Source organism: Spermophilus citellus (genome assembly GCF_964194105.1).
Source record: "Spermophilus citellus genome assembly, chromosome: 3".
Lineage (NCBI taxonomy): Eukaryota > Metazoa > Chordata > Mammalia > Rodentia > Sciuridae > Spermophilus > Spermophilus citellus.
Genome location: NC_138184.1, coordinates 5669807 through 5693034, shown reverse-complemented (window position 1 = coordinate 5693034; position 23228 = coordinate 5669807). Strand labels below are relative to the sequence as shown.

The 23228-nt window shown below is 45.2% G+C and overlaps 1 protein-coding gene across 5 annotated transcripts; it reads left to right on the top strand.

Annotated features, from left to right (window-relative positions):
- The first annotated feature begins 4418 nt into the window (after positions 1-4418).
- Positions 4419-22913, top strand: ZNF558 (zinc finger protein 558). 5 transcript variants are annotated; one of them, XM_081283095.1, is made up of 9 exons: positions 4451-4539; positions 5020-5096; positions 5260-5342; positions 10433-10561; positions 11055-11143; positions 11833-11959; positions 16868-16963; positions 17572-17654; positions 18133-22912. In XM_081283095.1, exons 4-9 carry the CDS (start codon positions 10531-10533, stop codon positions 18913-18915), a joined length of 1209 nt encoding a protein of 402 aa, XP_081139221.1. In that variant the 5' UTR covers positions 4451-4539; positions 5020-5096; positions 5260-5342; positions 10433-10530; the 3' UTR covers positions 18916-22912. The 5 variants fall into 5 exon arrangements, 4 of the variants coding, with proteins under 4 accessions (XP_081139222.1, XP_081139223.1, XP_081139220.1 ...); XM_081283096.1 differs by lacking the exon at positions 5020-5096 and having other exon boundaries at positions 4419-4539; XR_014020729.1 differs by having other exon boundaries at positions 4436-5096; positions 16903-16963; positions 18133-18270.
- Positions 22914-23228: the final 315 nt, after the last annotated feature.

The window sequence follows — 23228 nt, the reverse complement described above, 5'->3', positions numbered from 1 at the left end:
CCATCCAACATCCCCAAACTGTTGTCCCAAACTTACGCCTGCCACTCACCACTCATGTCTCTCCCAGAGAGGCGCACGCAGGGGTCAGACATCAGTGTGGACCTCCAGGATCTGAATCTGGACCTTTAACTAGCTCTTTCCTTGGACCTCTGCCTCCCTCACTGAATCCAGGGCTCCAGACTTAGACTGGAAACCATCCCAAGCCTCCTGCCAGGACCTGAAGATGTCTCAGAGATGGTTGACCTCAGGCACCGTCACTCCGTATCTAGATTGACCAATTTCTTAGTGTGCGCACACTGTATGCATTAGTCCTTTTTCTGTTGCTAAACAGCTCAAGGCCACAGACTGGATATGTTTCAAAGAAGAGGGGTTTGTTTGGGCTCAGGACTCTGGAGGAACCAAATCGAGGGCTGGATCTCGTGATGGCCTTCTTGTGTCAGGGTTCTGAGGCAGCACAGGCCATCAACTGGTGAGAGACAGGGAGTGTGCACCTATCTGTGCCTCCTGCTCTCTCCCCCCTTCCTATAGAGCCATCAGAATTCAGCCACGGGGTCTGTACCCTGATGACTTTATCTAATCTCAATCCTCCCCTAATGGTCCCATCTGTGAACACCATAGTCACCTAAGTTTCCATCCTCTTTGTAGCTCACAATGGGGGACAAAACTCCAACAGGAGTTCCAGAGGGGACAAAGCACATTCAAGCCATGACACTCTATTACCAAGAAACATGCTCTGTTCATAAACTGTGGGCACCTGCTCCTTCTTGGGTGTGTCCCATAGTCATCCATCACTTTGGGAAATCTATGATGCTGCAAATGCTCCGAGAAAGGGAAGGACTGCCTGGAGCCCAAATAAAATGTTCTTATAACTCCATGGCTCACACTCCTCAGACCGTCTCATCCCTACTCAACTGAACCTAGCCACACTTGGAAAACGCGCTGTCAGGTGCACGTAAGAGTTCTCTCCCAGCACTGGGTCACCTGGAAACTCATCAGAAACACCTATAACATCTATTCCACCTTATTTCAGGACTATCCCTCCCACCCCAATTTCTGTACATTCCCTGTGGCTTAACATACCAGGTATGTAACATAGATTTGATCTCTCCGCCCCAAGATGGTTCTCTATCTCTACATAAGGACTCTTTTTTTCTCCAAACTATATAATCTCTTGATAATACTCAGGTGCCCTGCACTCTCAACACCAAGCCCTTTATTTAAAAAAAAAATGGAGTTCCCGAATGACATACAAGTGACTGGTATTTTGGGGTCTTCCCAGAGGTTCACATTGAGGTGCTGTTCCCCCTATTGGATTCTGAGACTTGACATATTCATCTAGTCTTTCTTTCATTAATGTGTTTTTATTCTTTTGTTTCTTCTTCAGATACCTGTTCACTTTCACATGCCTGACAGTTTTCTAGGCAAACTTGGAGACACACAGCAGAGTCCCCAGTTCCTGTGTAGGGAAGCAGCAGGAAATGGATATGGTGGTTTCATATGTAAGTAGTCTTTGGAGAAAATACAATGCTGGGGTGGAAAATGCAGATGAGTGGGGCCAGTGGGTGGGTGGGAGGCACTACCTTATTTTGAAGGACCAGAAAAATGTGCACAGGGTTCTTTGTGATAGGAGGCCTAAAATAAGGATACAATTAAATAGTTGTAATATAAATGTTGTATATGCATCTAATAAAAATGATACTAGGCTACAAAGATAAGAGTGTGTATGGGGTGGATAAATCTGTTATAATGGTGGTTACATAGTAACTGTTGTGGACTGTTTATGCCCTTCTAGCATTCATATGCTGAAATCCTGACCCCCTGCCATGTTTTGACATTAGGAGGTGAAGCCTTTAGGGGGTGCAGTAATTGGGTCATGAGGATGGAAGCTTCATGAAGGGGGCATAAATGTGATTCCGACTAGTGTTTTGTCTGAACATTTAGCCTGAACATAAGGCCTTGGCGGCTGCACCCAAAAACAACTTTTTTGAGATGAGTATGATGTCAGGCATGGACTCACACGAGCAGCCACGTGTGGTCAGCTTTGGCCTGAGCCCAGCGTGTGGAGCACTTTGACCAAAGCCATCCGCACCTCCATGTTGCCCCTCTGAGGGCTGTGGTGAGCACCAGGCACCATGTACCTGAACACCTCAGATCCACAGAAGAGTCCCATGACCGTGATGTGTGAGGAGCAGGTGGCCAAGGCCTTGCTTCAGGGCCTCCTCTGAGTGCATGAGCAGAACAGCCACGGGGGCGGCAATGAGAGAAAGCGGAAGCACCAGGATCAGCACTCCCGAGGTGGACAGCGCCCGCTCATAGGCAGAGGTGTCCACACAGGAGAGCTTCAGCAGGGCTGGCACCTCGCAGAAGAAGTGGTCCACGGTGCAGGAGCCACAGTAGGGGAAATGCAGGGTGATGGAGGTCTGTGTGCAAGCATGAGCAGGCACACCTGGCATCTCATGAGCACAGGGTACTGCAGGGGGTGGCACACAGCAATGGACCGGTCGTATGACATGAGGGCCAGCAGGACGCCCTTGGCCACACACATCAGTGTCAGGAAGAATAATTTAAGCTGTACAATCTCCAAAGGAGATGGAACCTCCGTGAAGAAGTGTGATGCCATCTCAGAGATGGTGGCCAGAAGGAAGTGAATGTCAAAGGGGGAAGTAAGTTGAGCACAAAGTACTATGCGTCTGATCAGGAAAAAATGGGATGCTGTTTTCCAGAAATCTTTAGAGACAACCACCACCGGAATAGAAGGCACAGATACAGCCCAGAGAAACTGAAAAGGCCAAAAGTGTGATTTCTAAGGCCAGTGAATGATTTATAGCCCCCATGCTTTATTCAACATACTTTAATTGCAGGACAAAGAGAAAGCCTTCAGCAAGAAACCTTAGAGGGAATGGCAAAGATGTTTCATCTCATGCCAACCACCATTAATCAATAGTGGCTTCCTGTGAGTGCTCTCTTGAGAAGCATTATGATATGCAACTTAAATCAGAAGGAAAATATGCCATGACCATTTATCTTCTTGCTAAAGCATCATATGAACTTATGCTATAAGGTCTTTTGTTGATTCTGTTGGCTCACAACCAGGAGCTGTCCACTATGAAAGTTAGCAGCCTCTCGCCCTTGCAGCTACTAAGGCTTCCCAGCTCCACTCCCCAAAGCCACCACATTCCAATCACCCTGGGGTCCCCAGAATCAGGGTAAACATTGTACTAAAGAGGTGTTTAGAATGCAGTCTGCAGTTTGTTCAGGGCAAGGGAGAGGCCTCACTGTGAGAAACTACAATTGGAGTCTTTGGGCTTAGAAAAGAGAACAGGTGGTCAATGGTAAGATCACTCAAGACTACACTCCTCATTTTTTCCTTTGCATTTATCAATATCTAACACATCATGTGTTTTATTTGTAATATTCATTGTTCATTCCCCCTGCCCACCATTAAAATTCAAGTTCTCTGAGATTAGGAAATCTTGTATGCTTTGTTCAATACATATTTCCAGTATCTAAAACAGTGACTTACTAGGTATAAGAATTTGTTCTATAAATTACTACAGCATACATACACATGCATATACATACATACACATACGTGTATACACTCTATCTGGAAGTCCTCTGGGCAAGAGGACTGAGAGACAATGGTGGGATTTAGGATATTTTACTGAATGTGTAGCACTGAAGATTTCCTATACATGTATCTACAACTTAATGCCCTCCTGTGCCTCCAAAGTTTTTAAACTAAGATAGTATTAAATCCTTATCTTCTGCCTTGGGAAAGCAAGTTATAGGGATCTGTGCATATAAAACCTGATTCTATTGGGCTATATGATCATGGAGATCAGACTGAAGAAAAGTTGTTTCTAAGCGTCCTTCTATCTCTACAGTCCAAGAAAAGTTTCACCTCTTAACATCCCCAGAGCTGGTCTCTAATATCCCTAGCCCCAGGGGACTTTTGGCAACCCCATCCTACAACCCAGCCCTTCTGTATTTCACTCCTGGAATTGGTCTCTGCCCACAGACCCGCCCCCAAACCTAGGTTCCACCCACCACAGTCAGCCTCTCCCTCCAAGTCTGGGCCACCCCACCCCGCCCCCAGCACTGGGCCCCGCCCCTGCCCCGCCCCCGGAACCGGTCTCCACCCACAGGCAGGCCCCGCCTCCCGGGCCCGACGCCTTCCACTGCTTGGCACCCGCCAGCGACCCCGCTCCTCCCTGTGACTCCTATCCAGGACTGATGTCGCCCCCGCGGTTGACCCATCCAGGGGCACAACCGTGCACACGGTCACTAAGAAAACTAAAACAGCTCAGCCCGAGAAGGGGGTGCGCGATCAGCATCCTCGCCCGCCCCACGCAGCCCCAAACTAGAGGAGCTGTCTGTGGCTGACAGCCCGAGACCGGAAGTGGACTGCGGGACGTCCCGCCCACGACCGGAAGCGCGGGGCGGTGCCGTGGGAGGAGCCGCGCGTCGCTCGCAGGGGAGCAAGGCCGGTCGTCTTCGCGAGTCGGCGCGTTGGGCGCTCGGGAGGGGCCGGAGGCGGTGAGCGGCGGGAGGGGCTGGGGTGCGAGTTCAGGGAGGGGCGTGGGCCGCGGGCACCCGCGACCGCCGGCTCGGCGTCCCTCCGCCCATCCCGGGAGCCCCGCCTCTGCGTGAGGCCTCAGGCTGCTCCTTGGGGTCAGCGCCCAGCTGCCGTTTCCCCAGGTGGGACCCCGCGGAGCCCCCACACCGTCCGCGCCGGGGGCGAGTCTACAGGCGTTTGGGTTGTAGATCGGGGCTAGGGGCAGAGTTACTGTCCCTCGCGGTGAAGGCCGGGGACGCCGCGTCCACAGCTCGGTGCAGTCCCCCACAACAAAGAGCTGTGTGCCGAGCGGGGAGCCCTGCCTGCGGCCTCGCATCTCAAGTTCCGAATGAACCAGATGAGCTGCTTAAAATTCAGCTGAGTCACGTACAGGGCCTCTAAGTGACAAGACGTTTCCGATTTTATGGTGACGTCTGGAGTCAACATAAGAATCTTTCCAGCCAGATTGGTTGAGCAGGTCCAAGTGTACACACGAAGCCGCCTTCTCCCGTCTTGAGCACATGTGCATAGGAATAAGGTAAATCCCTGCAGGCCAGCAGGCTGGGTCCTCATCACACCTTAAGCCCATAAGTACAAAAAAGAAGAAGGGAAAACGGAGAATGGAGTGGTTTATCCCTATCTAACAACCGTATTATAAAAGGCATCAAAATAAATTCTTGGGCCTTTTTTCTTTTATTCAGAAAAGAAAAGCGTCGTTCAAATTCAGGTTTATGATGAAACCAGCCTCAGTGATCCACTGATCTGTGGAACTCAGTGTGACCAGGTGAGTACAATGTGGAACTGAACAAGCTCCTAGATAGGATGGCCAGTGCACCTTTTCCTGTACTTAGGTTGTACCCAGAAGGAGGGACTAAGAGTGAAAGTATCTTAAGAAAAATTATTTGATGGCTTATATTCAGGGGAAGGATTCTAAAATATGTATGTGTAAATAAGTAAATATAGTTAAATGCATATAAGCCTACAAGACATCCATGTAAGTAACTTTAAGCATATGTAATTATTTTCTGTATGTCCTGATATTTAAAAATGCAGGATTTTATGTAAATATAAGTATAAATATTTTATGTAAATATAAATGTGTATTTATTCCTATTTATTTAGTGTTATTAGGCTTCCCACTAAAGGCTACCAGGATACTTAGCAGCGTTTCTCAGACCCATCCCATTCTAAACCTATAAATCCTCCACAAAGCTTCAAAACACAGGGGTATTTGCAAAAAAGATGATTTGAGCATCCTTGTTTAGTAACAGAAATTTTAAATTGTGTTGAACAGCAACCTGATGTATTTTGAACAGTTGTTTGTTCCCCCCCTCCCCCTACTGAGATTTAAAACATTTGGGAAGGGCCTGGGGCTATAGCTCAGTGGTAGAGTGCTTAACTTGCACCTGTGAGGCACTGGGTTCTATCTATAGCACCACTTTAAAAAATTTTTTTTAAAAAGTAAAATTAAGGTATAGTGTCCATCTACAATTGAAAAGAAGAATTTAAATTTTAAAAATTTGGGAAATTGATTAAGCAACAACTCATAGACTAAAGTCGAAGAAACTCATTTCTAAAAAAAAAAAAAAAAGAAGAAAGATGGTGCTCAACACTTTGCCTCCTAATAGGAATTAACTTATTTCTTAAAACTTCTGAAATAGCAATATGGCCCATTTTATAATGCTGAGAATCTCAAATTATTTTATTTTAATTGTGGGACTTTATTATGTATATGTGTATTTTTCATTCTAGCTTTCTTGTAACATTGTTGAAGAATGCTTATCACACCATATACATTATTTGGGTACACAATTTAGGGTGACAGATTGTTCCTACTTATTTGAGACTAAGGGGTTTTCCAGGACACAGGACTCTCAGTGTTCAAACCAGGACAGTCCTAGGCAAACAGCAGTTGGTCACCTCCTTGAGCCATGCCCTGGTCCAGATGCATGAGAACCCTGGAGAAAACAGACCTTGTACTGCCTCCCTGGAGTGTCCATTCTAACTGGGAAGATGAATTTAAATGAATATTATGGGACTCACTGTGAGGGGACAGAGAATCCTCTTGGAAAATGCTAGTATCTAGCTTGAGAGTTAAAGGGGGGTTTGAGTCTAGCTAGTTGCAGGGTTAGATGGGTGAGGGCCCTAGGGTGTGTTCAAGAGACCACTGCATGTCGAGGGAACAGCATAAGGAAAACCTCTGAGCAGGAGAGGACCCAGCACACTCTGGGAACGGGGAAGACAGTGATGACTGAGGCCTAGGCAGCAGAGAAGAATGGGTGTGCATCAGACCCAACCCAAAGGCAGAAGCGGACCTGGCCTGGCTGTTCTCTGTTCTGAGGCCAGTGTGAGGACACCAAGGACATGAGAGCTGGAGGGTGGTGTGATGTGCATTTGCTCTCAGGCTGTGGGACTTCAGGACTCCAAATGAAGGCTTGACTCAGGCAAGATAGGAGTTGTTAGGGAGAAGTTTGGGAATCAGATGATCATTCCTGAGTTTACGTGGTGGTTATGAAGTAAGAAAGAGGTAGAAAGATGGAATTGGGGAGTTTAGAACAGAGAGAAAGTGCCAGTGCTCGCTCTCATTGCTCTCACTGAAAGCACATTTGCATTCATCAGATGGCACCGAGGACTAGTGTGCTTCTGACTTCTACCTGTGCAGACCTGCAGCCAGCCCCTCACCCAAGGCCACATGCCCACCCTCGTTTTGCCACTCCCAGGATCCTTCCTGCATCTTAGAGGAGTCAGGCCCAAGTATGTCTACAGCTGCCCTGTTGTACTGTGGTACCTGCTAAACACAATGGAAAGGTCATTTTCTCTGTCCCACAGATAACATTTTAAAACTCAGTAGCCACATCTGGTTAGTTAATGGCCACCATATTGGACAGAGCAGTATTATAGAACATTTCTGTCATCCCCAAAAGTTGTATTGGACATCACTGATGTAGAATGGCCCATCCTCTGTGACCCTTTTCCAACACCAACATATCCAGGGCAGGGCAAGAGTCACCAAATCCAACTGAACAGGAACTCCTTCTGCCCCAGTGGGAGAGTTCAGGAAGAGGAGCTTGTGGCCTGAAAGGATCTCAGTGCCTCCTCTGCCTGCTTTCCTCTTGGGGTCCCAGTGAGCTGGCTGGATCCCAACCCTTTCTCCCTCCTCAGTTCAGTAACCAAACTATACCTGAGCACAACTTAGGTCCCTGCTGGGGAGATAGGACCTCCTGTACCTGTGGAGGCAGGACAGTTCTGTCACAGTTCCCGGGTCAGCTGGCCTTGCACAAAGTCCTCAGGAAGGTTTGATGTGAGGGGCTGCGGTCTGCACTTCTGTCACTGTGGTGTGCATTGGTGACTGCCAGGGGCATCACCCTTAAAGTAGTAGTAGTGGTGGACACCAGGTGGTGTTATGTGAGGAAGCGAGTGGGATGGGAGTGAGTGACTCTGGCTGGGTTAAGGAAAAGAGACTGGCAGTAACAGAAAGAAAACCATGCTCGGAGCATAGGTGTGTTTCACTGCTGAGGATCCTAGACCCGACCTGAATGGAGAGAGGGAGAACTTGAAAGGAAAGGATGTCCAGAGACTATCAAGAGTGGACAGAGAGCTCCTACAAAGCAGGAGATGGACCTCAGGACAGAGCTGCCGAGTGCAGCCTGCAGAGAGCGGGGGGCTATGCCTTGTCTAACAGCGGGAGGGAGGCAGGGCAGATCTCTCGGGTGTTGTGGATCAGGAATGCAGGAGCAGTGTGGCTGAAAGGGTCTGGCTTGGGACTGTCCGAGGTTTCAGGGGACTTCCACCTGGGGCTGTCCCATCTGCAGGATCCACGCACTCCAGGATTCCCAGGCCTCCCTGTGGCTGGCAGGTCAGTGCCGGCCTCAGCTCCTCTCCCCCTAAACCTCAGGCAGGGCCTCTTGCTCATCCCCAGCATGGAAGTCGATGTGCCCTGGAGCAAACAAGCAAACAGGAGCCTGAGGCAGAAGCTGCAATGCCTTCTAGGACCTGTCCTCAGAAGTCCTCCCTGTCGCCCCCTCCGCAGAGCCAGCCCTCATTCAGGCATGTCAGGGACCACACAAGAGTGTGGCCCCAGGAGGCTAGGGTCATCAAGGCCGATTAGGAAGCTGGTTGCCTTGGAGGGAAATAGGGAGCTTTTGCAAGACTCGTGGGGAGGCGACAGGTGTGGTGAGTGAGGCTACATGGTCCTGTGGGGTTGTCCTGCAGGGTTGGTGGCTCTGTTCATGTTGATGAGCTTGTTTGTCTAGAGGTGACCATATCACAGCCCTTGTGCAGGCTGATGTGCTCAAATGTGGCCACAAGCAGGTGGTGATGGAATCCTGGCTGGCTGCAGTTCTGCTGGGCCACCATAAGCTCGAGGCGGGGATGAGGACATGTGTTGACAGGGGGATGATGAAGTCAAGCTAAGTGTGTGTGAAATGAGAGAAGAGCTGGCCCGTGACAAACAAGGAAATGGGAGAGGGTAGCTGGAGGCTGGGTATGCTCAGATGTGAGGAGAGGAAAAAATGAGTGAACAGTAGAAAAGAAAGAAGGTTCAATTCGGAGAGATGGAAATTTCTGATTGTTCCAGGTGGTACACCAGGGCCAGTGGATGACCATGGCAAGGTGGGGTTGATAGGGAACAGGGCAGGGGCCCTGGAGTTGGGACACCCCTAATGTTGTGAGCATCACTGCTATCCACCAAATGAGATGGGACTGGAGGCTCAAGGAATAATGAGAGTCAGGGGCAAAGTCTCGGAATTTGAGGGGTCGCAGCTGTGAGGTTTGTGATAACAACTGGGATGGGAAGAATATTCAGGAGACTCAGTGAAGCCACAGTTTTGAAGAGGAGTGGAGCAGTGACATATTGGTCCTACCCCTGGGGGCAGGAAGCCAGCTTGTGCCATCGCGTGGCTCTGCCATTATGATACGCAGTGTGTTGGTTTTCATGCACCTTTCCTAGCTCAGAGCTTCCTCCCTGTGTCAGGCCGTAATGTGAAATTTCTCTTCTCCAAGGCAGGATCTAGTCTTCTCCTGCCTTAAGCTGGCCATAGAGGAATTCTCTGACCTACCTTGTCTGATAATGGGTCATAGACACTGCTCATTCCAGAGGGGTTCTGTCCCATGCTCTGGGTAAGGAAAGCCCTACGGAGAGGCCAGGGAGATCCGGACAGACAGGCCTGGTGGCTTTCCCTGCTCCATCTATTGGCCATCATGCCTGTGCAGTGAAGTCTGCATAAAAATCCAAAAGATCAGGGTTCTGAGAGATCCTAGGTAATTGTACGAGAGGTTCCCGGAGGGGGACACAGCCAGAGAAGGCACCCCTTCCCCATGCGTCCCCTGTGTACCTCCATCTGTGCCTTTGTGATATCCTTTATAAGGAACCAGTAAGTGTCTGTAGGTGATTCCCTGAGTTCTCCAAGCCATTGAGTAAGTACATCAAACTGAGGAGGCGCTTGAGGGAAACCCCATTTACAGCCATTGGTCAGAGCACACAGAACAACCTGGGACTTGTGACTCACATTTAAAGTGCCGGGAAGGCCTTGGGGATGAGCCCCCAACCTGTGGGCTGTGACACCCTGAGAAGGGAGAAAATGTGCCCAGCTGGTGTCCACTGCAGAATCATTTGCCTACTTGTTTGTGGGGAGAAATCCACATAGCTGGTGTCAAAATTCCATGCTGATGTGGTGTGAGAGTGAAAGGAAAACAGTTGCCTTTTTTTTTATTATTTTTCCCTGACTTACAACCTGCTAAGCAGAATAAAGACCAAGTGTGGAAAACAGAACTTGTATTTTGAGGAGGGCATGGTAGACAGGCTAAGAAAGACTTGTACTCAGCAGCCCCAAGAGGGAGAGGCTGTGCAGACTTCCTGTCTCCTGCTTGTTCCAGGTTCCAGAGTGCTCTCCCAGTGCCCCGTGGGAGCAAGAGGAGGGTCCTGTTTCCCACCACCTTCTGGTGTTCAGAAGCTTTGCTGTTGGAGTCACAGGATGGCAGCCGCTGTTCTGCCCCCCACTTGTGGTGAGTCAGGGGTCTTGGCAGCCCATTTCAGGCTTGAGGGTCCATAGCCCCCAGAGCAGTACAGAGGAGAGAGCCATACAGGTGAGGTAGGTGTGGGACCAGAGGCCCCGGGGTCAGGTGGGGTGGCTCCTGGGACTTAGGACTTGGGTGTTTATATGTTAGTGCTCTGTCACCTACATGGTGAATATGTGGGAGTTTTTTAATTAATCCTTAATTCTTTTGATAAACTTGAGAAAAACTTGAGAACCTCAATGTCCTCATCTGTGAGATGGCAGCAATCTCTTCTTTATGTGTAGTCAGACCTTTGAGTCCTGTTTTCTGGCAAGGGTGAGACAGCTTTGTCCAGGTTTTCTGTGAAGGTGCAGGTGGGTATCTGTGTGGGTGGGCTTGTTTATGGGCTGTGTGTCTTGGTGTATGGTCAAGCACAGGTGGATGGAGAAGCCTCCAGAGTGTCAGCATTCTGGATTCTTGTGACTTGTTCCTTCTTCCCCAGATCAGTCCTCCCTGTGCCCAGCCCCTCACAGGAAACCATGCAGAGGGAAGGAGGGGCTAGCCGGTGAGCTCCTGGCCAGCTGGCTACAGGTGAGTCGGCTTTTCCTTTTTCCCTGTCGTCATTCCTTTGGAATTGCTTCCTTTAGTGGCCTGGAGCCTCACAACTGATGGGTCCTTAGACATCACAGGACTCCCAGACCCCTTATGAGGGTTCAGGGGCTGCACAGAAGACGTCCAAGTACGTCAGTACCTCCTACATTGTCAAAGCTCCCTCTTAGCTCCATAAATGCATCACGTGCTTCTGAGAGTTCAAGGGGAAGCTGAGAAGAGATGGCCATGTCCTCACAGCTTCTTTTTATAGTTATAGATGGACAGCGTGCCTTTATTTTACTTTATTATTTTTTATGTGGTGCTTAAGATTGAACCCAGTGCCTCACACATGCTAGCAAGCACTCTGCACTGAGCCACAGCCCCAGCCCCTCAGACAACTTTTGATGGCTGTGGGGAATCATTCATTCCTTTACCAGGTATTTCTGCTCAACCCTGGAGTTAAGGGAAGGAAGACTCCAAGGGCTCACAATCAGTAGGAAAAGAAGGTCTCTGTAGCGCTGGATCTGGGGGTGGGCCCAGTAGACAGGAGGCAAGCACGGAGGACAAAGCCCAGACCTGCCCACCTGTATCCTGCTCTGGGTTTCCTGTCCCTGGATCTGTCATCCTGGACCTCTTCCTGTTGGTTTTGGCAGCTCTGTAGCTAAGCCATAATGTTTGTGATGGTCTAGGACCTGGTGACCTTCAAGGACGTGGCTGTGGAGTTCTCCCAGGAGGAGTGGGCATTGCTGGACCCGTCTCAAAGAACTCTGTACCGAGACGTGATGCTGGAGAACTGCAGGAACCTGGCCTCCCTCGGTAAGCCCAATGTCAGCCCTGCATTGATTTAATGGCTCAGGTAGCAAGACTTTCCTTTTATTCTGATTTTATCTTTATTGATGTAAAATTCAACAGTTGAATTATTGCAGAATGTACCATCAAGTGGCTTTTAATGTTCTCAGTGTTGTGTGCCATCATCAGCACTACAAAGTCAGAACTCTTTGTCACCCCTGCTCTGGTTTAACTATGGTGTCTCCCCCAAAGGTTCATGTACGGGAAACTTGGTCCCCAGTGAAGCAGTACCAAGGTAGTGGGGCCTGGTGGAGATGAGTGGGTCAGGGAGCAGCACTCTTAGAAAGGGAATGAGTCAGGTCCGTGGCACCAGGTTAGCTCTCTGGAATATAGGTTGTTCCATCTCTCGGGAGCTGGTTCCCTTCCCACTTCTCTACCATGTTATAACAGAGCCACAGAGGCTTCTCTAGAGGCCTGCACCATGATGTTTCAACTTATCAAATTTCAGAATCATTAGCCAAAATAAACCTCTTTAGCTTATAAATATAAGTACCGAGCTTCAGGTATTTCATTGTAGCAAAATATCCTACTCCCTTTAAGCAGTCAGTACCATTACCTTCTCCATCCGTTGCTGCTGGTAACCATTAATCTGCTTTCTATCTGTGGATCTGCCAATTCTCAACATTTCATGTAAATGAAATTATAAAATATGTAACCTTTTGTGGGTTTTTTTTTCCATGTGACACAGTATTTATAGCTCTGTTGTACCATATATCAGTGTTTTGTTCCTTTTAATAGGAACTGAATAGTATTCCATTGTGTGGACATAATCGAATTTTGTTTATCCACTCATTGGATGATAAACATTTGGGTTGTTTCTACTTTGGGACTATCATGAATAATACTGCTGTGAATATTTGTGTGTAAATTTTTGTTGACACACCTGCTTTCAATTCTCTTGGCTGGGGATGCTGACAGATCATGATACTTGTTTAGCTTTTAAGGAACTGCCAGCCCTTTCCACAGCAACTGCACCAATTTACATCCCTACAATGAGAGAGAGTCCAGCGTTCTCCACCTTCCCACGTGTGTCCTTGGTGGTTGCCATCTGAGAGATGTGGAGTGGAGTCTCACTTTGATCTGCATTTCCCCGTGACTGACCACACTGAGCCTCTTTCCATGCACTTCCTGGCTGTTTGTGTTTCTTCTTTGAAGAAGTGTCTATTCAAATCCTTTGCCCATTTTTAAATTGGTTGTTGGTTCTTCTCTTAGTGGGTTGTAAAAGTTTGTTGTGTCTTCTGGGTAATAAACCCTTATTCAAAGTATAATTTGCAAATAATTTCTCTCCATTCCATGGGTCTCTTTTCATTTTCAAGATACTGTCCTTTGATGCATAAAAATTTTAATTTTGATAAAGTCCAGTTTACCTCGTTGCTTCTTGCACTTTTGGTCTCTTACCTAAGAAACCATTGCCGAAGACAGTTGTGAAGACTTAGCCCTGTTTTCTTCCAGCAGTTTTCTAGTGTCAGCATTAAATCCAGGTGTTTGAGTCATTGGGTTAATCTTACATAAGGTGTGGAGAAGGCGTCAGCTTCATTCTTTAGCATGTGTGTCCCCAGTTGTGCACCTTTGTAAAAGAGGCTGGTCTTCCCCCCAACAAATGGTCTTGGGGCCTTGTCAAGTATTACTTGGCCTCAGGTCGTCAGAGCCTGTGTGCTCGCAGTTCTCCCGTTGTCCTCAGGTGTGTCCTTGCTAGTTCCTTACTCTCTCGGTAACTGTTGCTTTCTGGTAAGTTTTATAAGGTAATGTGAGTCTTCCTGCTTTGTTCTTTTTTAAGACTGATTTTCCTATCCAGGTTCCTTTGCAATTCCATGAATTCTAAGATTTGCTTCCATTTCAGGGGGAAAAAAACGGAAGGGGATCAGGATTTTGATATGGTCGCTTTATCTCTGTGGACCACTTTGGGGGGGATTGTGATCTTAACAATAGTAAGCTTCCCAGTATGTATCCTTCTGATGCTCATTTGTTTTATTTCATTCTGTTAGAGAAGATGCTTTTTATGATTTTATTATTTTATTTATGAGGTGGGCTCTTGCTGCGTTGCTCAAGCTGGTCTCAAACTTGTGTGCTGAAGCAGTTCTCCTGCCTCAGTCCCCCGAGTAGCTGGGGCTCCAGGAGCACACCCCTGTGCCCAGTGACTTCATCGTTTTTAAATTTAGTGAGCCCTGTTTTATAGCCTGACATATGACCTGCCAGAGTTCCATAAGCATCTGGGATCAGCGTGTCTTCTCTTGTGGGATGGCTGCTCTTTGTGCCTTTTAGGTCCCATTAGCTTGAAGTGTTTCTTAAGTCCTCTGTTTCCTTATTAACCAATATGAGTTACTTTATTCGTTATTGAAAATGAGGTATTAAAGTCTCAAACCACTAGGAATAGAACTCTTTCTCCTTTCGATTCTGTCATTTTTTTATTTTGAAGTTCTATCAGGTATGTATTGTTTATAATTACTGAATTTTCTTTGTGAATTGGCCCTGTACGTTTATATCGATGATGCGTATGACATCTTTACTCGTATCTTGCAGCAGTCTTCTCTCAAGCGCAGCGTTCGGCCTGACCTCAGCAGAGGCTGCCCTCTCTTCTCGGCTTTTGTCTGCAGTGCCTCTGTGCATCCTTTTCTCTCCTCTCATTGTCAGCATGTTTGTGCCTTCACTGTAAAATGAGTTTCCTGTAATACATAGCATGTCACTGGATTATTTTTACATGCATTCTGCCAAAATCTGCCTTTTAATTGAGCCTCATCCTTTTTTTCATTTTTGTTTCTCAATTTTTCCATTATTGTTAACTATTTTCTCATGGGCTGTTTTGATTCCCATTCTTTTGTGTGTTCTTCAGTTATTTTCTTAGTGGTTGCCCTCAGGATTACCATTTATGTTTTCATTTGTTATAACAGTCTAGTTTGGTTTAATACCAGCCTAATTTCAATAGTAAAAAAGACTTTACTCCTATGTAGCTGTGTTCCTTCTCCCATAGTTGTTTTGTCTCAAATTGTATCATCATGAATTGTGCACCCATTAAGGTAGATTTATAATTAATCAATTTAGGCCTTTATCTTTAAGTGATATCAGAAAAATAGAAAAGTTGCAAACCAACCCTATATCTTCCTTGACTATTATTCACCTCTATGTTTACCTTTACCTGTGTTCTCTAATTCTGTTTGTCCCAGTGCTGAGGATGAAAGCCGGGCAAGTGCTCTCCCTCGGAGCCGCCCCAGCCCTGCCAGTGCTCTTCCCTTGTGTGGATTGGAGTTACTTTCCATTGTCCTTTGATTTTAGCCTGAAGGTGTCCCTTTAGCCTTGTTGTTATAGGGTAGCTGTACTTCAGAGTTCTGAACTCCTAGGAGCATGGGGGACTGTTCAAAGCCATACACATCAAACATCTTTTTCCCCACTTTTTCTTCCAGGCTTTCTGGTCGTACTAGTTTTGTTTGCATCTACTCCCTGGCAGGACTGACTAGTACATTGGCCTTTAAATCTGTCACATGTGGAAGGTTCACAGCCCATTTGCACTAGGTTTACTGAGAGACCAAAGACGACACCTGGAGATGGGATATGAGTCAAAGGGTTAATTGAGAAATGCCTGCAGGGAGTGTTCAGGGGCAACAGGCTGGGCCAGTAGCACCTTCGTCCTTCACAGTGCTTCCTTGAATAATGCCTCCATCCCTCACAAAATGACTCCAGAAAACAGCATGTCCGTCCCTCTCAATACTTTGTCCAGTGGTCACTGGCTAGACAAGTAGCACTTGTCCTCTCCACAGTGCCCCCAGTTCCACACCAGTTACCACAGGGAAAGGGGTTTATAAGCTAGACTACAGAAGTAGTGACATCACTAGCCAGCTTACTTTGTCCCTGTGGGACCAGCACCCAAGGAACTTGGCATGCGTGTAAGCAAGCAGCTTTCTACAGGTAACACTACTTACCCTAATTCCCAGGGTCCTTCAGAATATTATGTATCTGGACATTCCAGCTTAGACTCACCCTCATTGTTCCAGTAATTTGGCTAGGTTTGGGGGAGAGGGGAGGGGCACCTCAGAGGCATGGTGTTTTACTGCCCTTCTCCGCAAAGTTGACACGGGTCCCGGATCACAAGCTTGGTTCTCAGAGTTGGGAGTTAGACAAATAAGGCAAGCCCTTTGACCTAGTCCTGCAGGAAGCCCACAGACAGGTCAGAAGAAATCACCGAGTGAAGTCCACTGTGCTCCCTCCATGAGTAGTAATGCTGGCTCTGTCTTCTCGGCCAAAACAGAGAAGATTGGTCTGGTTCCGTTAAAATGTCATAATACTCTTACCCAGATCCAGCTATTTATTTTTCCCTTGATTAGACATTTAACTGACTGCTATAAACTTTTGATAAGTTTCCAGAGCTCCAATAAAGATGATCTTGAACATTTTTGCAGTTTATTTGTACAGTCTTTTGTGGAGGGATGGGCGCTTAGAGTTCCCTACTCGACTGTTTTCATTGCTGTCACTGTGGACAGTCTTTGTTGAGCACCTCTCTATCTTGGGACTGGGAGGGCGTGGGGATAGTGGTGAACAAGGTAGACAGATCTGCCTCCTCACATAGCTGTCTGTCTAATGCCCTCTCTATGCACAGAACATCTCTTATCCTAACTCTCAATACTAAGTGAGGGCCTCTAAAAGATGTGTCTGACTTTAGGCATGGGCTTCTGGAACTATTTAAGCCCTATCATTCTGAATATTGAGTTAAGGATACTTTCATTTTTGTTCCTTGTAAGTTACAATGCTCAGAATTTAGATGAAATTATTCCACTGTTTCTGAAGTCACACTTTTCCATCTTCAGAAGTCTTGGCTTTAATTTTCATGGAGTTACTGTCCTGCAGACAGTCTCTGCACACCATGTGTATTTTCTCCATAAATAGGGTGTCATGTTGATAAACACAGTTTGATCTCCCAGTTGGAGCAAGAAGACAAGACGGTGACAGAGGAGAGAGGAATCCTTCCCAGCACCTGTCCAGGTGAGCACCAGGTAGATATGAGTCCTTGTGAGGAGCAGCTGTGGCCAGGGACTCAGGAGTTGGGAGTATCATCAGAGAATTTGTAAAATGACAAAGACGGACAAGGAAGTTTCTTGTGTACTCTTTTTCTTTTCTCGTCAGTTCTCCATCATCTCATACTTTTCTTTTGCTCTAGGGAGAACCTAAAATGCAGCTGTTTTCTAAATTTAAATCCCACTTTTCTTTTCTGATAATACCTTGTTAGTCTTTTATTAATCTTTCTAGAATCCTTTATTTTAATTAGTGCATGATAATTATACATAGTAGATTCATTATGATATGTTTGAACATGTACATAATATAATTTGATCAACTTAATGTCCTTCCCTTCTTCTCCTCCCCACCTCTGATCCCCTTTCTTTATTCTCCTGGTCTCCCTTCTGTGAGGTCCCTTTTTAAATTTTTTTTTCTCTCTAGCTTCCACATTAGAATTGTTTTTTAAAAAACTAATACCTAAAATTTCCATAACGAAGCCCCCTTCATTGCAAACCCCCTCCAGGACCAATTGCAGTCATGTGGTGGTCGTTTCTTTTCCTCATCAACATAAATTTCTTTTCCATTTGTTTCAGATTTGGATACTGTACTTAAAACCAAATGGCTGACTCCTAAGAAGCATGTTTTTAGAAAAGAACAGACTAAAAGTATAAAAATGGTAAGACAATGGATGATTTCTGGTTTTCCATAGTAGGAAGAAATCCCATCCTAGAAAAGAAATAACCCAGACATTCATTGTGGAAAGTGTCATTTACACTTGAGAAAATGGTGTCCCTAGAGAGATACTGCAAAATTGCTGTGACTTTGGAGAAAAGTGTAAGTTAACTTCTAACTTGTTTCTTCACCGAGTGTTCTCACAAATAATTATTTCATTAAATGTGACTCAAGTTTTGTCCATTTGAAACATAAATTGGTCTTAAATTTATCAGAAAATGTCTAGTGAATATAAATACCTGTGGCAAAGCATCTCTCTTTTTCAACTTCAAAGACTTAAGTCAGAAGCCATACATAAGCTGAAAGTAGCCAAAACATCAATTATAATGATGTAGCAAAATTCCTAGGAAAGAGAATTGATACACAAATATCAAATATTTAAAATATTATGTTATAGTTACCATTCACCTCTCAATCAACAGGAAAGAAGTCATCGTGGAGTGAAAATCAATGAATGTAATCAGTGCTTTAAAGTCTTCAGCACCAAATCTAACCTTACTCAGCACAAGAGAATTCACACTGGAGAAAAACCCTATGACTGTAATCAATGCGGAAAATCCTTCAGCAGCAGGTCTTACCTTACTATTCATAGGAGAATTCATAATGGAGAGAAACCCTATGAATGCAATCACTGTGGGAAAGCCTTTAGTGATCCCTCATCCCTTAGGTTGCACGTGAGAATTCACACCGGAGAAAAACCTTATGAATGTAACCAGTGTTTTCACGTCTTCCGCACTAGTTGTAACCTCAAAAGCCACAAGAGAATCCATACAGGGGAGAATCACCATGAATGTAATCAGTGTGGAAAGGCCTTCAGCACCAGGTCCTCTCTTACTGGACACAACAGCATTCATACAGGGGAGAAACCGTATGAGTGCCATGATTGTGGGAAAGCCTTCAGGAAGAGCTCCTATCTGACACAGCACGTGAGAACTCACACAGGAGAGAAACCCTATGAATGTAACGAGTGTCGGAAATCCTTCAGCAGCAGCTTTTCTCTGACTGTGCACAAGAGAATACATACTGGAGAGAAACCCTACGAGTGCAGTGACTGTGGGAAGGCCTTTAATAACCTCTCTGCTGTTAAGAAGCACTTGAGAACTCACACTGGAGAAAAGCCCTATGAATGTAACCATTGTGGGAAATCTTTTACCAGCAACTCTTATCTCTCCGTGCACAAGAGAATACATAACAGGTGGATATGAGTTGTGATGAGAAATAACTGGAAATCTCTATGAGAAAGCACTTGTTGACCTCTCACCCTAAGACAACCTGAGAGAACTCACACCAGGTATACAAGTTATCTGTTTCTGCCTAACAAATCATTCCCCAAAACTTTGACTTAAAACAAGAAGCATTTATTATTTCACAGTTTCCAAAAGGAATTCAGGAACAGTTTAGCTTTGTAGTTCTGGCTCAGGATCTCTTGAGGTTTCAGCCCAGATGTCAGGCAGGGCTGTGGTCAGCAGGTCTTTGCTAATGAAGGGTCCATTTCCAAGATGGCCCTCACATGCCTAGAATGTCAGCGCTGGTTGTTGACAGGAGACTTCCTGACCACATAGGCCTCTCCACAAGGCTACGTAGCTTTACGATGTGGCAGCAGGTTCCTCCCAAAGTAAGTGATTCAAGGGAGGGCCACTGAAGAAGCCATAATGTCCTACCACCTAGGCGCAGAAGGATGTTTTCACCTCTTTCATATGGAATTGGTCACAGAATGATTGTGATACTGTGTGGGAGAAGACTACAGAAACATGAGTATCAGGAGACAGATCAGAGACCCTTCTTAGAAAGTTGCCATGAAATTAATGAAGAAAAGCTTTCAGCAGACCCTCATCCTTTTAATCATTGTGACATAGCCTCAGTAAGCTCTCTGGTCCATCCATTCTGGAGAGAAACCTGTGAGCACCATCTCTGTGGTAAAGCTTTCAGCCCACACTCACTCCGACGTGCCCGAAAGATTGTGTATTAGGAAAAACCTGAGGAGTGTAATGACGATAGGAAACCCTTCAGTAATAGCTCCCACTCAGGGGAAAGCCCTCTGAAGGTCAAAAGAGTGTGTGTCTGACACACGTGAGATCACACAACAGAGGAAGACTTCAGAAATGTGTAAAACCCTGTGGCCCAAATGTCCACATTACTGACCACCAGACAGTGAGGTATGTCCACAGTGACTATGGGAAAGACTTGAGAATGTTCTGTTTTTTTCGTTTTGTTAAGTACTGGAGCTTGAACACAGGGCCTTGCGCATGAGTGCTCTACCACTGAGCTACACCCCCAGCCCTTTTTGAGACAGAATTTTGCTAAGTTGCCCAGACTAGGCTCAAACTTGCAATCCTCCTGCTCCAGCCTCCCACGTAGCTGGAGTTAAAAGACATGCACCCCCACATTTGACTTATTCTCTCACTTTTTTAAAGACGAAAATTTATTAACACAAAGGACAGGGAAAGCCTTCAAGGATGCCTCTTGTGTTAAATGGTCCCTGAATGCAAAACCTATAAGTGTGTTTGGAAGTTTTTCAGTGATTCAGGAACTCACTGGAGGACACCAGGGGACACCAGGAGTGGAGTCTGTTAGGTGCCTCCATCTCAGCACTTCATGAATGACTGCAGAATAATCTGTACTGGAAACAAAACATACAGTGAGTGTAGAGTCCCCTGCCAACATCTCACCTGCAGGGTGGGCCACTAGCTCATTAATTTTTCAGTCTGTTTTTTTGTTTTGTTTTTAATATTTTCTAAGTTGTCAATGGATCTTTATTTATTTATATGTGATGCCGAGAATCGAACCCATGCCTCACACATGCGAGGCAAGCACTGTACCACTGAGCTATAGCCCCAGCACTTCAGTATGTTTTCATACAAACATTTGTGTCTTTATCATTTTCCTAAAATGAACCCTAAGTTGTGTTCCAAAATTTTACTGCAATGTATTTATTATAATTTACTCTTTGAAAACATTGGTACATTGCATATTCAAAAAGTTATTTCTTTTTTTTATTGTTGGTTGTTCAAAACATTACATAGTTCTTGATATATCATATTTCACACTTTGATTCAAGTGGGTTATGAACTCCCATTTTTACCTCGTATACAGATTGCAGAATCACATCAGTTACACTTCCATTGATTTGCATATTGCCATACTAGTGTCTGTTGTATTCTGCTGCCTTTCCTATCCTCTACTATCAAAAAGTTATTTCTGAATAGCTCCCGAATGCTCTCATCTTAATGGACATTAAACAACATTTCTGGTGCACTTTTTTCAAAGTGGTATTTTTGTCAGAATTTGTGGGCTTTATGAAGCTATTTTCTCCTCCTATACTTGTGTGACAGATGCTGTTAGCTTCTTTCCCAATGTCCGTTCTCCCCTACTTAACAGTTTGTTCAGGTTGTCTGTAAGCAGAATTGAAAATTATCTGCCACCTTTGTTCCACTCTGCTGGACACGAGGACTGGGCAGGACTCACTGGGGGCAGGGGACTGAGGGAAGCTCTCTTTTCTATTCATGTTACCGTTACTTTCTCTTGGAAAGGTCTGCAGATTGAAGGGTCTATTTGTTTGGGGGGTTTTGTTGCCTCTTTTTTTTTTTTTTTTTTTTTTTTTACTGTGTTGACAACTAGAGTGCAGCAAAACTTAAAAAAAAAAAAAAAGAAAGAAAGAAAGAAAGAAAACGCTTTGGGTTCCTCAAGAGCCTCTGGCTGTATCAGCCAGAGACTGTTTATTCTTGAGATTTTTCTTCCTATGATTAAAAGTAACCCCTCACTGGCTGAAGCCAAAGTGATTTGTTTTCAAGATGATGTTAACTTGCAGCTGAATGTAGTATCTAACCATAAACCTATTAGTTTGTCACATTTTATCCATGTTTCATGTTTCTTTGAAAACTGTATATTCTTTAATATGTAGACATAGGGCATATGCATATTAATACAATCTTATTGTGTTATAATATGTACTGATTTTTTTCTTTTAATCCTACTTAGTGATAGAGGCATAGTAAAGTCTTCCATTATGACTATGGATTAACATTCTTCCTGTAATTCTGTCATTTTTATTTATTTTGATATGCTGTTACTAAGTGCATACCAGATTAGGAATTTTCTTGTAAATCATTCCTTTTATGTAGGGGTCATGTTTTCGTATAACAAAGCATTATATTGCATTGATAATAAATGATCAAACACTTACATAGCACCTTAAGAATGCCTTACAAATATCAACTATTGAGTGTTCCTTAAGTATGTTGGTTATTATCCTACCTATCCGTGAGCAAACTGGTGTGGTGCACTTATGATATTTGCCTCAGTTCACAGGCTAGTAGAGAGCTCACATTTGAACCCAGACAGCCCATCCTCCTGACCACTAACCTACTTGTTGAGTACATTCTATTGAACTACTTCATCCTAATGGGAAAGGGATAGATTATAGGCAGAAAACTAAAATATTCTAAGATTTGAGGAGACTTGAAAACTTAACACATTTATGTAAAATAGGAAAGTAGACCCCTCATTTAAGGGACATTTGAGCAGAGACCTTGATGAGGTGAGACAGTGAGATGTAAAGTTGTGTGGCAAGAGCAGTCTTGGTACACAGAGGCCCATAATGAGGCCAGTATGGTGACAGGAACGTGCCGGGCTGGTGTTGAGGGAGAATTGGAGAGGATGTGGTCAGAGCCATGATGGCGCTGATCTGGTTTTCTGGGTCATTGTTAGGACTTTTCCTTACACTCTCAAGTCAGTTGTGGACACAATTCAGGGAAAGCAAAAAAGTACAAGGACCAGTATCGAGAAGGCAGAACTCGTAAATCATGGCAAAAACCCAAATAGATAAAAATGTTGGCAGCTTATCGCTTAAGGCTAACATTACAAACTCCTCCCAAGCTAGAGGACGGGAGGAGAAAAGGGCAGGGGAGACACTGGGGAGCAAAATTGATCAAGTTCTGCTTTTCTGATGCACAAATATACCACAGTGATACCTACCATTCTGTGCAATTAACATGCACCAGTTAAAGAACTCTTCCCAAAGGAAAAGACCAAGAATCATAAGAGGAATGGGTTAATTCCGAGTATGTCCATTCACAGAAAATACAAAGGTTCCTGATGTAACAGAGGTTGCCGACCTCAGCCTAAAAAGGAAACTTAAGAAGTAAAATACTAGGGCTGGGGCTGGGGCTCAGTGGTAGAGCCTCAGCACGATAGATAGATAGATAGATAGATAGATAGATAGATAGATAGATAGATAGATAGATGATAGATAGATAGAGGTATTGTGTCCATCTACCAAAAAAAAAAGTAAAATGCCAACATTCCCTCTTTTGGTTGATTCGATTGGAATTTTTAGTTTAGCAAGACTGTATTGGCCAGTAATGTGGGGAAAGTGGTGTTCCCACAGCATAACACTAGGAGCTGAATTAGTACAAATATCTGTAGATGTGCAATGACCTTAACCTTACTACACTGAATCTACTTTGAAAGAAAACACCCCTCCAATACTGTTAGCACTCAGACATGACAGGAAGCCTGT

What these genes read in the sequence shown, in the direction of transcription:
- ZNF558 (XM_081283096.1), top strand. Translation starts at nt 10,531, where the DNA reads ATGGCAGCCGCTGTTCTGCCCCCCACTTGTG. An exon ending in TGTTCTGCCCCCCACTTGTG is followed by an intron (nt 10,562 to 11,054) that starts GTGAGTCAGGGG and finishes CTTCTTCCCCAG; the next exon opens with ATCAGTCCTCCCTGTGCCCA. An exon ending in TCCTGGCCAGCTGGCTACAG is followed by an intron (nt 11,144 to 11,832) that starts GTGAGTCGGCTT and finishes GTGATGGTCTAG; the next exon opens with GACCTGGTGACCTTCAAGGA.